Source organism: Grus americana, chromosome 6 (genome assembly GCF_028858705.1).
Source record: "Grus americana isolate bGruAme1 chromosome 6, bGruAme1.mat, whole genome shotgun sequence".
Lineage (NCBI taxonomy): Eukaryota > Metazoa > Chordata > Aves > Gruiformes > Gruidae > Grus > Grus americana.
The window spans coordinates 40,488,767-40,502,640 of NC_072857.1; the positions used below are offsets into that span (position 1 = coordinate 40,488,767).

The 13,874-nt window shown below is 49.5% G+C and overlaps 2 protein-coding genes across 10 annotated transcripts in view; both read right to left on the reverse strand.

The window, feature by feature from the left end:
* Positions 1–11,892, reverse strand: part of LOC129208289 (uncharacterized) — a 77,713-nt gene extending 65,821 nt beyond the window's left edge. For all 3 annotated transcript variants that reach the window (XR_008577766.1, XR_008577767.1, XM_054830770.1), the window contains exons 1-2: positions 9,173–11,892; positions 7,604–7,813 (exon numbers count right to left, since the gene is read on the reverse strand). Coding sequence is in view for 1 of the 3 variants with exons in the window: in XM_054830770.1 (XP_054686745.1) it covers positions 7,604–7,813; positions 9,173–9,558 (596 nt within the window). In the remaining 2 variants the exon portion in view is untranslated. The remainder of the gene's footprint in view (positions 1–7,603; positions 7,814–9,172) is intronic.
* Positions 11,893–11,954: 62 nt separating this feature from the next.
* The window catches only part of ACKR3 (atypical chemokine receptor 3), an 83,800-nt gene continuing 81,880 nt past the window's right edge, over positions 11,955–13,874 (reverse strand). For all 7 annotated transcript variants that reach the window (XR_008577765.1, XR_008577762.1, XR_008577763.1 and 4 more), the window contains one exon: positions 11,955–13,567. The gene's annotated coding sequence lies outside the window, so the exon portion shown is untranslated. The remainder of the gene's footprint in view (positions 13,568–13,874) is intronic.

Below are 13,874 nucleotides of genomic sequence, written 5' to 3' on the forward strand. Positions count from 1 at the left end.
CAAGACATGGTGTAATTTGCACCAGAGACCATGCTCTGAAGTCAACCCCTTCAGCCCTCCCCCTCAGTTTGCCTCAGGTTCAGAAGTCCTCGTTGGTCAGCTCTGCCCATGACAGATGAGTTTAGTCAGCACTCCTCGGATGGGCTTTTTGAGGACAAAGCCATCAGACGCATTTCTGACAAGACCAGCCCAGTGAGATTTGTTGACCTGATGCAATCCTGCCGGGACAGGGACAACAGATAGACATGGACCTCTGAACAAGACAGTCCCTCTGCTGAACTGTGCAAGGAGCAGCTTCAGCTCACCATCAGCCATCACCACTGTCCCAGCAGCGTTAGAGGAATTCAGCTGGTCCCACGCTTGCACGTTCCTCCCTGATAATACCTCTCCGCCCCTCGACTCAGCCCACGTTAATTGTGTACGACATCTTAAAGACCACCCAGCTTGAGCTGCAAAGCATTCAGCGATGGATAAAAATAACAATTGGATTGAGCGAGGCTACACTCCTTGCCAAAAAGATTAGCAGTGGGAAAATTCCTCCTTTAGGGAGCTTTGCAGCCAAGGACCAGCCCGTAGGGTTCATGACCGACAGCACGCCCCACGTACGTTTAACAGCTATGGGGGGAAACGTGGGAAGAATTACGAGTCTGGTGACTTCCTCTAAATCTTGCTTTTGTCCTCAGTTCCTAAAAGGGAGAGTGTGGTCAGGTCAGTGATCCCGGCAGGACGGCCCGCAACTGGCACCGAGGTTCATTTATCAAAGACGTTACAGGGGGAGCTGGTGACGGTACGGGAAGGCTGTACCAATTGCAGCCTCTTCTTTCTCTCCAGCCCATTTTTTGTTAAAACCAAACCAAACCGAGGATATGACAGAAGAAGGAACAATCACCTCATTCATTTGTCAAACAGATTTCCACTGAGCATCTCCAAGGACGGGTCTGTAGGTAGCCACCCCAACGTGCCAGTGAAGAGCAGTGAAGAACCATGAAAAGGCAGGAGACAAACTATGGATTACAGAGAAAAATAGTCCCGGGAGATGGAAGATGAATACTCACACACACGCACACCCTTCAAGTATTTTTATCTTTGCAGAAATGCAAGGAAAGGAAAAAAAGGCTTGAGAGTTCTGTTAGGTACAAGTGAATTAACCTGTCACTGTGCTGGCAGAGACACTGCTGCAGTACCCAGAAGGATTATCATGATCTTACCCATTGCCTAAAAAGGTGAATTTGAGACCCGATACCTTTGCTAGCTTCGAAGATTTGGAAATCTGTTAAAAATGTTTCTCTTCCTTGTGAATCTCAAGGTCAAGGACTGTTGAGTCCAGCCCGTTTAGAGAAGGTGTTTGAAAGAGCCAGCTGTTCTGATGTTCGTAGCTTTAATGATCCTGTTAGAAGAAGGAGTTGGGGTGGGCACAGAGAAGCTTGTCCTCTACACAACCAATTGTTGACTGTTAAAAATTCCCTGTGGGGCTTCAATGATATGTCCTTTCTCCAACCCCTTCCAACACTTGCTCTCAAAAATAATTCAGGAAAGTCTATTACATGGTCTTACACCTGGTTTTGCTGGAAAGAGCGCTTCAACACTTGACCAGAAAGGACTTTATGCACAGAATTGGATTTGTTTGGCTGCCTTTCATCCTTCAAGTTAATCAGAAGTTACTTGGCTAATTTGGGTATTTTACAGTGCACTGTGGATGTCGCCTTCATGTTACATTTAAAAAAAAAAAAAAGACATGCCACATCAGAAACACAGCAGGGTCTTGCAGAACCGTTAGCTTAAGGCGCAGAAGCCCACGCGCACACGAGCTACGCAATGTTTTTTGTTTGTTTTCTCGTTTTCCTAGATAATAGAGTTCTCTTTCCCCATCTCCAGCCAGGCTCTAATCACTGCCGAGAAGCAGCACACCTTGTGAAGGAACAGTAAAACACTGCGACACGAGAGCAGGCAACAGTAATATTTAATTATTAAAACCATCTCCCTGAATCTCAGACTATTAGGAACTTGCCCAAAATTCTTCTGAATGAGTTTAAGAATTGCATAGGATGACAACTGTGTCTAGACACCCATGACAAAAAGACACTTCTAAACACCTTCCAAAATAATTAACAAGTCCGTCCGCCCCCCAACAAAGCCTTTTTCTGAGAGTCCCAGGGCCTGGTTTTCCTGCTTTTGATTGATTTTACTTAATCCCAGAGCTTGTTAGTCCCTAGCAAGCACCTTGAATTAATGGGGCTGCTGCATCATGCTTGACCTCCTTTGGATTCCACGCTTGGGATTCAGCGATGGTGCCACCCAGCCAGATGTTTCCAGCGCCTTTTGAAAAGAAATGTGTCTTTTCTTTTATTGGACACCCTGGCAAGAGAGCCCACATGGAATGTAAACTCTGTGTGCAGAGATACATATTTTCTCTCACTGTTTATAAACACATAGAGCCCGGTTCTTCCCCCACTGGGGTTATATGAGCCCAGAATTTATCAACGTTGGAGAACATACTCCTGATTTATACTGAAGCGAGCGAGCAAATTGTTTGCAGGAGAAAAAAAATAGATTAGGCACGGAATTGTCGCTTTGCATACAGATTTGAATGCACATACAACGCAATATTTAGATTACTTGCAATAAACAAACTTGCCTCAACACCCACAAGAGCAAACCTCAGATCCAGAGGGGAAGCCAGGGGTAAAAATACCCTCATCTTCCCCAGCAGGAAGGGAGGCTGCTCAGATGTGAAGAATGCCCTTGGCAACGCCTTGATCTGGCATCTGCTTTGACTTCTCTGAGCCAGCCCTCAATTTTTCTTTGCTAAAAGAGCAGGGCCAGGATGTCACAAACCATACGCCCACAGACTTATGGAGGTGTTGCTGGCTTCTCACCAGCTCGTTCTTGCTCATCTGTAGCTCCAAGCTCCCTTTCCTTGCTGCCTCTCCTGCCTTGCTCTGCTCCATCCCACGTTTGCTGCCCCACAGGTGCCCAGGTTGGTCCCAAGAGGGCTAAGCTGGTTCTATCTTCTCCCACCCAACTGTTGGCCCAGCCTTCAGTACCTGCAAAATCACCCTGCGATTCTAATGGAAACAGGCGTGTGGTTTCTGTTCGTGGGCTAAAAAGCACGAAAATCAAAGCACGTTAATTTGATAGCTGGTGAGCATATGGATGAGGTAATACGGATGGCTAGCATCAAGGGTCCTTACAAGACATTAGAGAAGCCACTAATTTTTGGACGTCAAAAAAAATTACGATACTTGCAAGCTCTGATAACGATGCATTTTCTGGCCCCAGTACTGCTGTTATAGTTGAAATAACATGAATGTACTGGTAATGGAATAAAGCATGCTATATATAAGTATGTTTACAGCCACACATATTTATAATGTCCACACACACACACACGAGGGGATAGATAAATATCTGCAGTTCACAAATGAGCACTTTTAGGAAACTGCAGGACACGAGAGAGGATTTTGTTTAAAGAAGTGTCTCCCCCTTCCTCCCCCCCGAGACGAGGTCTCTAACATCTGCCGCCCATCATCTTCCAGCCAAGCCAAAGTGGTCGCGAGCACAAAACGGACGCCGCACAGAAAAGTCATGCTTTGGTAGTAGGGTATTCACTTGATTTTGGATGGATGAGGAGCACCAACTGTGCTCCCCCCCACACCCCCCCTGCGGCTTCTGCCTGCCAGGGCTGCAAAGATCTGCTAGGGCGCTGCTCCTCTGCCGCGTTGATTTAAAGGGTTGGGGACACCTCTCAGCCAAAATGAGCCAGAGGTACGTTTAATCGCCAACACTGGATCTCTCTCCCTCTGCCCTCAGGCACCATCTCATGACTGTATCTGAATATGCCTGGAGATGCCTCAATCCTTTTATCCATTATTTTTTTTTTTATAGTCTCATGGAGGGAATCTGGGATCATCAAGCTTAATAAAGCTCAAAATGTTTAGAAAAGCAGAGGAGGGAAGAACGAGTAGATAAATACACATACACACACACAAATAAAATCCCAGAAGGAGGAGGAAGGAGAAGCTGCATTACAGCAAAGGAGCCGTGTTAGCACAGGACACGGGTACGTGCATTGCCAGGAGCAGGAGAAGATTGAAACATGCAGCTCCTGAGTGTCAGGACAGCATCCCTCCAGGAGCAGGCAGAAAAAACCCAACTGCTTTAATGGCGGAACCGGACCAAACTGGTTTCTGAAAGGGCTCTTGGAGGGGAGAACATGGAGGTGGTCTCCATGGCCCAGGGACCTGCCTCCTGCTCTGACTCAAGCCCAGAGAAGGCCCAAAGTCAAGCGCCACGTTGGAGCATCCACCAGCACTGCGCTCGAGGGACCTCTCCCAGAGCAGCGCGGATGCGGGGCTCCCCCACATCACCTGTGCCGGGGTCCCTGGTCCATTCCTTTATTATTTGTCAGGCAGCACCTGCAAAGCACCCAACAGGCAGCACCCAGCAGAGCCTTCTGATGCTCGCAGGACCTTAACGCTGGAAGAGTTTGGGTGGCTCCCTGTAAACTGACTGCTCCGGGCTGCCCATAGGCACGCAGGGCTGAAGTAGTTCAGCACAGGGGTTTGTAGGCAGCAGCACCACCGACCCCCGCTAAGCCTTTCCCCCTGCAAACCGTCCTGCCAACTCATCCCCCACCGGAGACGTGGGCAGGTCCAGGTGATTTGCCCAGGGCAGCAACAGTCTGAATATCTCAACGTCTGATGGCTTCTGGTGCGGCCTGACAGGAAAAACGGATGGCCATCAGCCAGAGGGACAGGGCCACCGCCAGAACCAGAGGTTACATTAGCGAAGGCTGAAGTACGCGTTGCACCCCGAGAAGCGGAGAGCTCTCACAGCTTGACTTCAAGCCCAACTGCTCCTTCAGGAGATTAGGCGGCAGGAAAAGATTGATATCAAACATCTCCCGCTACTCTGAGATATTCCTTTAGGAAGGTGGTGCCAAGCCACATGGAAGCAACGCTCTTCCTTCGCATCAAGCTGCAGGGGACAGCCTCCAGCGCGGCCGCTCAGAAATCCCTGCTGGGGCTGAGCGGCAATCCAAACCATGAATCATACACGCTTAGCAAATTCCTATCATAAATGTCTGGCAGCTTAACTTATACTGGGCTTCTGCAGGATGAGAAATGCATGCCATTTTTCCCAGGAATAAAATCAAACGAGGCCTCCTCCTTCGTTCCATTATCCCTCTGAGGGGAGCTTGAGCTTTCTCTTTCTGTTCCAGGCTGTCTGGAAGCATATGATGGGGCAAAGATGTGGGAATAAAAAAAAAAACAATCAAAAAACCACCACCCAAACAAGACTATCTGTACTTATGATAGTCCTGCTTTGCAGCTGACCCTCTTGGTCCCAGCCCAAGACCCATCTTCCATTTACCCCAGAGAACCATTGCAATGAAGTTGCGTTGGGTGGTCTACTAAAAGCGCAGACCGGAAGATGAGCTAAGCAAACACGGTAGCTGTTGTCACAACCGTTTCGCCTATAAGGCTCGTTGTTCTTTAGTGTGTTCTTACAGCTCTCCACGAGAGCCCGGAAAGGACACGTCCGTTATCCCGCAACACGTCGGGATGCGCCATGAGTCCTCGGCATCGAACACGCGTGCCAGGGACAGGGCGGACGCTGCAGTCTGAGGGTTATTTTGCAGAGTGTTTGCTCTCGTAAGCTAGCCAGACTAACGTGAATTACCGGGGGTGTAGCTCGCTGTGCGCGGGGCCACGGCCAAGCACCCCCAGAGAGGTGGCAAGAGCAAACTCGCTGTGAAAGCCAGCTAGAAAGCTTCTGCAGGAGAAGCTTTCTGACTTAAAAAGCATAAAAATCAAAATCCTTCCCTGGATAATATGCCTTTTGTTTAAGGGGGAAAGTAGTCCTGAAAAAAGCAAAGTTTTTCTGTTGGAAAACTTGAATAGCCGAACCCTGGGAGACTGCTGAAGTCCCTTCCCACAGCCATCAGGAGGAAGGTGAAGCTGCAATACTCCGTCCAGGAAAGGCCCTCAGGAAAACAAAACCTATTTGTTCATTGCCAATTTTCCTCCTCTTTCTTTATTAGGAGGAAGGGACCTTCCTGATGCAATCATCCACATGGGGAGCAGGGTCCTTTTTTTTCTACTCGGTTCCACCTGCCACCAGTTTGCACACTCACGCACAAAATCCTTTCCCTGCCAACACACGAGCTGCACCCATTCAGCCCCGTTTCTGTGCCGCGCAAAGACCCCTTTCCTCTGGGTCCAGCCACCCGACAGAGATCGCAAGCCCAGCGAGACAACCTTTCCCGTTTAATTAGCGTAACCCTCCTCATTCAAACCCTCTGACCACGCTGCAGTAACAGCAGAGAGGGAAAAAGAGCCAGAACAATGCGATTAGCTCCCCCGTGCTCAAAAAAACGCCCTTGGTGGGTCAGGGGCTGCAGAGCATTGAGGTACCCAGCCGCTGGAGACATGCCCATGCTTTGAGCAATAGATGCAAGATTTTTGGGGTATTTTTCCATGGGGTGAAACAAATATATGGTAGTTAAAATATATGGGATGAAACAAATATATGGTAGTTAAAAATAAATAGATCGATAAAATCTCTTTGCAGACCAGCTCAAGGTGGAGCTGGAGATGTTCCTCTCCCAGCCAAAGCACGGGATGCGGGGGAAGACCTTGGCTGTTATAGAAGTCAAGCACCACATGGATGCTGTTAAGACAAATCTCTTGTCTACAAGGCTAAACATGCCTCCAGGGCAGACGGACCTCTTGCCCCCTAACCCCCAAACACCAGGAACAGAAGAACGGGTGCCATGGGAGGGAGGGAGGGAGAAGAGCAAGGGAAAGGACCAGGGGGACCACCACGAACCCAGAAGGACTTACCCCCACACACTGGGGGTCCTGCCCTGGGTCCGCTCCCTTTTGAAGCCAACAGGACTTTTGCCAACAACGCAAATAGAGGGGGTGCAGGACTAGAGCAAGGATGATAAAAAAGGGAAGCCTCCATGGTTTTTTAAGGCAGCGCGTTGTTAGATTGCTTCCAGCCGCCCCCCAAACCCTGGGAGCCTGGAAAGAACAGGGGAGAGGAGGAAATTTCACAAATTGATACGAAACCTGGAGTCATCCACTGCATTTCTAGGGTGCGACATGCCACGATGAAGACAGGAAACCAACCAACAAGGACGAGCTGAATTGTTAGAACTACTGGCAAGCATAAAAACAGACAATTTTTTCAATGTTTTGCCTTGAAAGTGGTGGGAAAACAGCCCGCTCCAGGAGGGCAAGAAACAGCCAGCTGCTACCAAAACCACCATGCAGTAAACGTAAGGATTAAGAAAGGAAAAAAAGAACAAAATACAACCTGCCCAAAAACCAAGTTCTGGGTTGGGCTGCCTCAGAGCTTGATAAAGCCAGCTAGAAGAGATAGCCCATGCAGATGCATTCACAAAAGAAGAGGCCTTCTGGAACCATTGCATTTGGCCTCAAGATTCAAATTCCAGCCTACAACTCTGTCCATGGGAGGAAGAAAGCAGCCAGCCAAAAGCAGAAGGCTCTTTGCATTTTTTCAGGTTAACCCTCAGAAACAGAACACAGGAAACCCTAGAAGGCCCCTCTCGAAACATCCCCAGGCACCTACTCACGCGTTACAGAGGGCTGGTATCTGATGATCACGATGGAGACGGTCTTGCAGGGGCTCCTGGACCATGGAGGGAACGAGGAATCCAACAGCTACTCCTCTTCCAGGTTCTGATGGCCACGTGCATGACAGCTCAGCATAAAATAAGTCTTCCCGAGTGGCGTGTAGACAAGATGTTCTCGCGTAGCTCTTCCCATGAACAAAAGTTGCTAAGCTGTGTATTCAAAGCATCAGCCATGACAGTGGGTGGAACAGGAGAGAGGCAAAATAAAAACAATTGACAAACAGTGAAATAAGTTCAAAAATAAAGTAGAAAAAGCATAAGAAAAATGTTCTCAGAGCAGATGGAGCAGGTTGTATCTCCTCCCGGGCTCCCTCTGGTTTCACCAGGTGGACCCACTTAGCACACACAGGGGCTGGTGAAGGACAGGCCCACATCTCCCTTTCCTGCTGACTTTGTGATCTTGCAAATCTCCCCTTTCCCTTCTCCAGACCGAGCAAATCCCACGTTTCCAGTCTCCAACTGCCTGCCTCCCACCATTTTACCTCTACCTAACCCCACCATGCTCCTCCTCAGATGCAAGAAGTGCCCTCGATGCCCAAGACCCAGGAGGACCAAAGCTTTACTGATTGGCAAAAGGCACTCTGTCTTGTTCTCATCACCTTCCTCTGGGAGGCTAAAGGTCTTAAAGCACCTGGTCCCAACACCTAGGGCCATTGGCTAGTACTGAGCATCTCTCAGACCAACTTCTCCTGACCTAGGTCTTGGATACCACCAGGACCCAACCCAGAAAGGCCTCTTTTCTCGTGGGTTTTAGGACTGTACAGGTTCCTCTCATTGCTAAAAGACCCCCAGTTCCTAACACAGCAATATCCCTGCTCTCTACACCGCGCTCAGACTTACCTTGCGTATGCACACAGAGCCTTCCTACGTGCAGGTGACCAGACACACCATGGGCTGGACAATAAGTAAGGCGACCCCCACTGCATCGAGGCTTTCTGCCTGCCTCGGGGGCCACAGATGTTTGCTCTCCATAGCTAATTATCAACCCAGGTGGGGAAAGCAATGTGTGGTCTAGCTGAGACAGCATAGACAGAGACACAAAGAACAAGAAGTTCAGCTGATGTCCTCAATAGCCCCATAGGAACGCAAACAGCCTTAAATCCTCCTTCTCCTCCCTTGCTGTCCCCATTCCCAGACTTGCTGCTGGCTCAGCTCCTGCCCTACATCCTCTCCTGAGGCAGCTCCACCCCATCGTTAGGATGAAGTCCCACCTTGCTCAGCTCCATCACTCCCCTTGAAGGGGCAGCCCCACGGTCAGCACCCATAGTGGCCATGCCAGGCAAAACTGCAGGCAAAGTCCCTTGCCTTGGGGCAGCTCCACCAGCCACACATGGTTTGGGTTAGGGTTGGGGTATCTTTCCTTCAAGTAATGCCCACGCAGTTTCCCAAGTAGTACCACAATCTGAGATTAATTGCAACAAGAAGTCACACATTTCGTACTTCTGCTAGCAAGGTTCAGCACTTAATTGCACGGCCCCTTGACAGCTCCAAGGAAGAGTGTGACCATACCTCCCAGCCTTTCCTTCAGGAGTCTTGAAGTGCCACGTAAGAAAGAACATCATTGCTGCCATTTCAACAACTGGGGAAACCGAGGCACAGGAGGTGACATGACCGTTTCTGCTCATCCAGCTGGCCCATGGCAGAGAATCCATCTCCCCAGAGTTATGGTCCAATCTGAGCCCCACAAGACCAGAGGCAGGGCCATTTTCTGCAGCTGCCTGTAGTGAACATCCCATGGCGGGGACCCGCTCCGAGCGGAGTGCCCCCCAATCAAGCCGTGAGGATTCCTCTTTGCCAGATCTTCCCGCAGGGAGGACTGGTTGGATTTTGCAACCTCTACAAAGCTCAGAGAGGCTCAAAACTTCTATTCCAGATTTGAGGGAAAAGAGATACATTTCAGTTAAGGTTAAGGGGGGAAAAAAAATAAGTACTTGGAGAGCTCTTTATCAGCATAGGGGATGATTTTGGCTCCCAATAGCAACGGGCCTGCTGACGGCTAAGGGAACCGCGCATTTGGCTAGCACCAGGACGTCCTTTCAGAGGGCGAAACCCTCTCCATTAGCCATCCACTGCACCCTTATTCCATCCATCTTCGTCTCCGAGAGGAAGGCGGTGAGCTTTGCGAGCATGGGCCATCACCTGGACCAGGCTTGAAGATACCACTGCAGCCTAAACGGCCGCCGCTTCATGCTTCCTCGCCCTGGAAATAATCTCTCTGCTGTGTCCTTAGGGATTAAAGTTTTAATTCCCCAGGAGATGCCTCTTGCCTGGCTGCTGGATGGTGCAGTTCAATTTGCACCGCAGCACGCTCGCTTCCCTCCGGAAGGTCCCGAGGTCCATTCGTGCTCATCGACCCCCGAATCGCTTTCCCCTGGGTGCGAGCAGGGCACGGGGAGTTAATAGATGGGATTTTCCTGGGGGTCCCTGCAAAGGGGACCGGCGGGTTCCCGCCTGAGCCGGGCGGCGGCAGGCACGGCCGCTCTCTGTTCTCCCAGCATCACCCTACGCAGAGAGGTTTAACGCAGGCGATTCGCATTTCGTCCAGAGAAAGGTGAAAAGCTAAACATCCCCCGCCTTGGGGGAGAGATACGTAGCCCTGGAATTCCTGTTTATAAAACTGCAATCAGGGCAAGCGCAAATTAGGTAGAATCAGTCAAGAGTAGGAAATTGCCATCAGGTTGGTTTTTTTTCTTTTTTTAAATAAATAAAAAAAAAAAAAGCAATTTAAAACCGCTCTGGCTGCTGAGCTTTCATAAAAGCTTTCCAGGATTGCATTTCTATGTTGCATGTCACCATGGAAGACACCCGAGATGTAGTGAATTCCCCCAAGTTAATTTGAATTATGCCACAAACCAGATGTGCTCTTCGGTGCACAGAGAACCCTTTTTTTTTCCTTCCATTTCAAAATGACTGCTGCCGCATCCCATCAGCTCTTATTACCCCACCGCACCGGCTGACGTGACATAACAAGTCATGACACCCTCGTATATCATCGGGAGAAACGGTAGCAACTCCACTCGAGCTGGGAAGAGCAGTCACAGCGCTGTTGCGTTGTAGGAGCAGGTTTGATGGGAAAGCTGGGCCTACTGTCTTGAAGGTATTTGGGAAAGGAAAGATTCCCCTTTCTGCACCAATTAAGACCCCGGGCGTGCAGGAATGACGGTGGAATTAATCGGTGAATCGTATGGAATTTCACCCTCTGGGCTCGGCTCCCAACTTGTGGGAAACGACACAGATTTAATCAGGAGCTTGGAAAGCAGGAAGAAATCATTAGGAACACCCAGCCTGGCCTCCTGCGTTAAAGCAGGTTGTGCTTTTCACCCACAAATTCCTCCATCAAGTCCCATAACCCAGGGCTGAGGAGGAATCTGCCACCGCACGATGGATATAAGCTTGAGATAAAGCTGAGAAAAAAAATAACGCACCAGATCCTTCGGACATCTATTTCAACAGTTAAAACCCTCTCGTGTAAAAAGCGCTAATCTAATAGCCATTTTATGGCTTCAGCTTGCCGCCACCATACCTGGATGGCTCTTCTCCTGCTCAGTTGAGGACATCTCTGCAGCCAAGGCTCGGTGACGTGCGAGCAGCTATGCCAGGCAGCAGATTTGCGGAGCCACGAGCGCAGCGACATCCAGCGACGTTTTCCAAGCGCCTTGTTGAGCTAAAAGCAGCACTGCTCCCTCCTACAGCGTCCTCCTCGGAGATCTTTCCACCTCCAAGTGCTGGTTCAAGGACCTCAACACACCGCACTGCCACCAACCACGCTTCTCTGCTGTCTTTCCCTTGGATGTCCTTAGAGCCCAGGTAACAAACATCTTGTGTTTGGTGCTTCTTGCCTTGCCTGATGAGCACATGTCCAACCTTCTCCATGCCTCCAGACAACCCAATCAACTGGCACATCACATTTCTCCTTCCCACTCTTGCCACGCTGGGTACAGATGGCCACGACCATGGGGAAACACGCCCTTCAGCATGACCTAACATTGATTTAACCAGTTCTTCCCCCGCTAGAGCCCACAGAGCCTCCGCATAAGCCCATATCTCTCCCTTTCCGCTGTTACCGTGACTCGAACTAACCCTAAGCGTACAAAGGCACATTTGCACGCTCACTCTTGCAGGGCAGCAACACGCAGGGTCACGTCTGATTCTTTTTTTCCCCTTTAGGTAAGTTGCTGTAAGAAGAGCTCGGTAGCGAGCTGTAAGGTAAATTTTCCAGATGCGAGTCGTTCTCTGCATCACATTTAGAGGCGGGGGGGGGGGGGGGGGGGGGGGGGCGCGGGGGGGAAAGTCCAATTTTACAGCACTTCTGGTAAAGGAATGCGGAGAATGTGTCGTAAACACTTCCCCCATCAAATAGGTGGTAAATTGAGCTGTGAATGGCTGAAACGCTGTACTATGGAGAACTGGTGGGGATGGTTTGGAGTTAGGAGGCTCTTTCACCCAAATTGTTTGTTCTTTCCATTCCTCAATTTCTTTTCATGACATTCGAGATGAGGAAGTTTTTCCTCTGCCTGATACGCTATGCTGCTTACTCGTAAGAAAGCTACCAGAATTAGTAAGCAAGGAAAGAAATTGTGCCCCTCTCTCTCTGGATCTCTCTATATTTTGTTATCGGCTCCTCTAGGAAATCACAGCCCAAACGATGCCCAGGGGCCGCACTGGAGAGCACCTTCCCGCCTGTCAGATGGAAGACGGGGGCTTTCCCACCTTCAGAAGATCTTTATCCAGAAACAGGCAAACAAACCAACCACCCAGCAACCTTTCTTCCCCCAGTGAAAATATTTTAGCTATCCCAGATGAAAGAGCCGAGCTTGACAAGGCGTTACATGTGCTTTTCATGACTTTTTTTCCAGGAGGCGGTTTCTGGACTGACTTAAGGAATGCACTTAGCATGCTGTTTCCCCTATATAAAAACACTGAATTAGCATTTCTCCTTGTGATTCTCAGCATGATATTGCTACACGCAGAACAATACAGGATAAGTAAAAACCCATAAAAAGGCGCTCATAAAATTGCGCAGCGCTTGGTTTTCTTTCGTTAATCCCTCGACTTGCTCGGTTGTCCCGTCTGCTGATAGGAACGAGGGTCTCCTCTGCAGTGCTCTTAGGCTTATCAAAAAATCTCCTCTTTCCAAGAGACAAGTGGAATAGGTGGCCATCAGCCAGCTGAAAACGATCCCAAAAAGCATCTGGAGATACTAACCCTGCCCCGTTTGAGTCGTTATCAGGCAATAGGAAGACGGGACCCCCCCCTCTGTTGACCCCACGGGCAAGCAGACCAAACGAGAGCAAGGCAGCGTTAACAAGGGGAACACAAGTATTTTGTGCTTTTACGAGAACGTCAGCTGGGAGCCGATCTTCAGGGTCCGTCCAATTATTCCTGAAGAGCATTTTAATTCGCAGGCGGTTCTGTTCCTCTTTAATACCTGGCGTCTAATTTATGGGGCAATGTTTCTTTAAGACTGGCATTAAAAGCGCAGACGTAACAATCGAGGGTTAAGAAGGTTAGGCATTCTGTCCAGATTAGAATTACCAGATGACCTGAAGCAGGGGTTATATTAAAAAAAAGCCTTAATTAAAAAATACAGGTCAGAACCAGTTTAAGCTCCAAACCTCCGGTTATGTTCGCTAATTAGAAGGCTTAGACACATGCCTCGGAGTGATGGACGAGCCATATCTGCCTCATGGCATCACATGAAGAGATGGGACACGGCTCCCCAGGCCCGGGCAAGATTGCACCAGTTTTCTTCATTTTGACTCACCTCTCTTTTTTTTTTTTTTTTTTTCTTCTCCCCCAGAAATGAATAGACCGCAGGCATTCCGGAACCAGAAATCAGCAGGGCACTATCTCCTCGTGGCTGCTTCACTCTGAACTTCAACTTACGCACTGAAGCCACGCCAGCTGTAGAAAAGCAGAGAAAGCCGATAGTTTACCGCATTATGAACTCTACTGACGAACCTCCAAAGCTCCTACGCGGGAGGCAGGAGATGTATTTTCCTTCCTTTGCCCAAGCACAAGAGTTTCGTGCCCTGGAAGATGCCCTACGCCTCTGCGGGGTGTTCTCAAGGTCTCCAGCCTTGCTCTGACAGCACAAGGGAAGGTTTGCTTAGGAGACAGACCACGAGCAGCCACACCTAAAGCATGAGTTGAGCAATCTCGAGCAAGAGGCAGGTGTTAAGGCTCAATCCCAATGAACGCCGCCTGATCT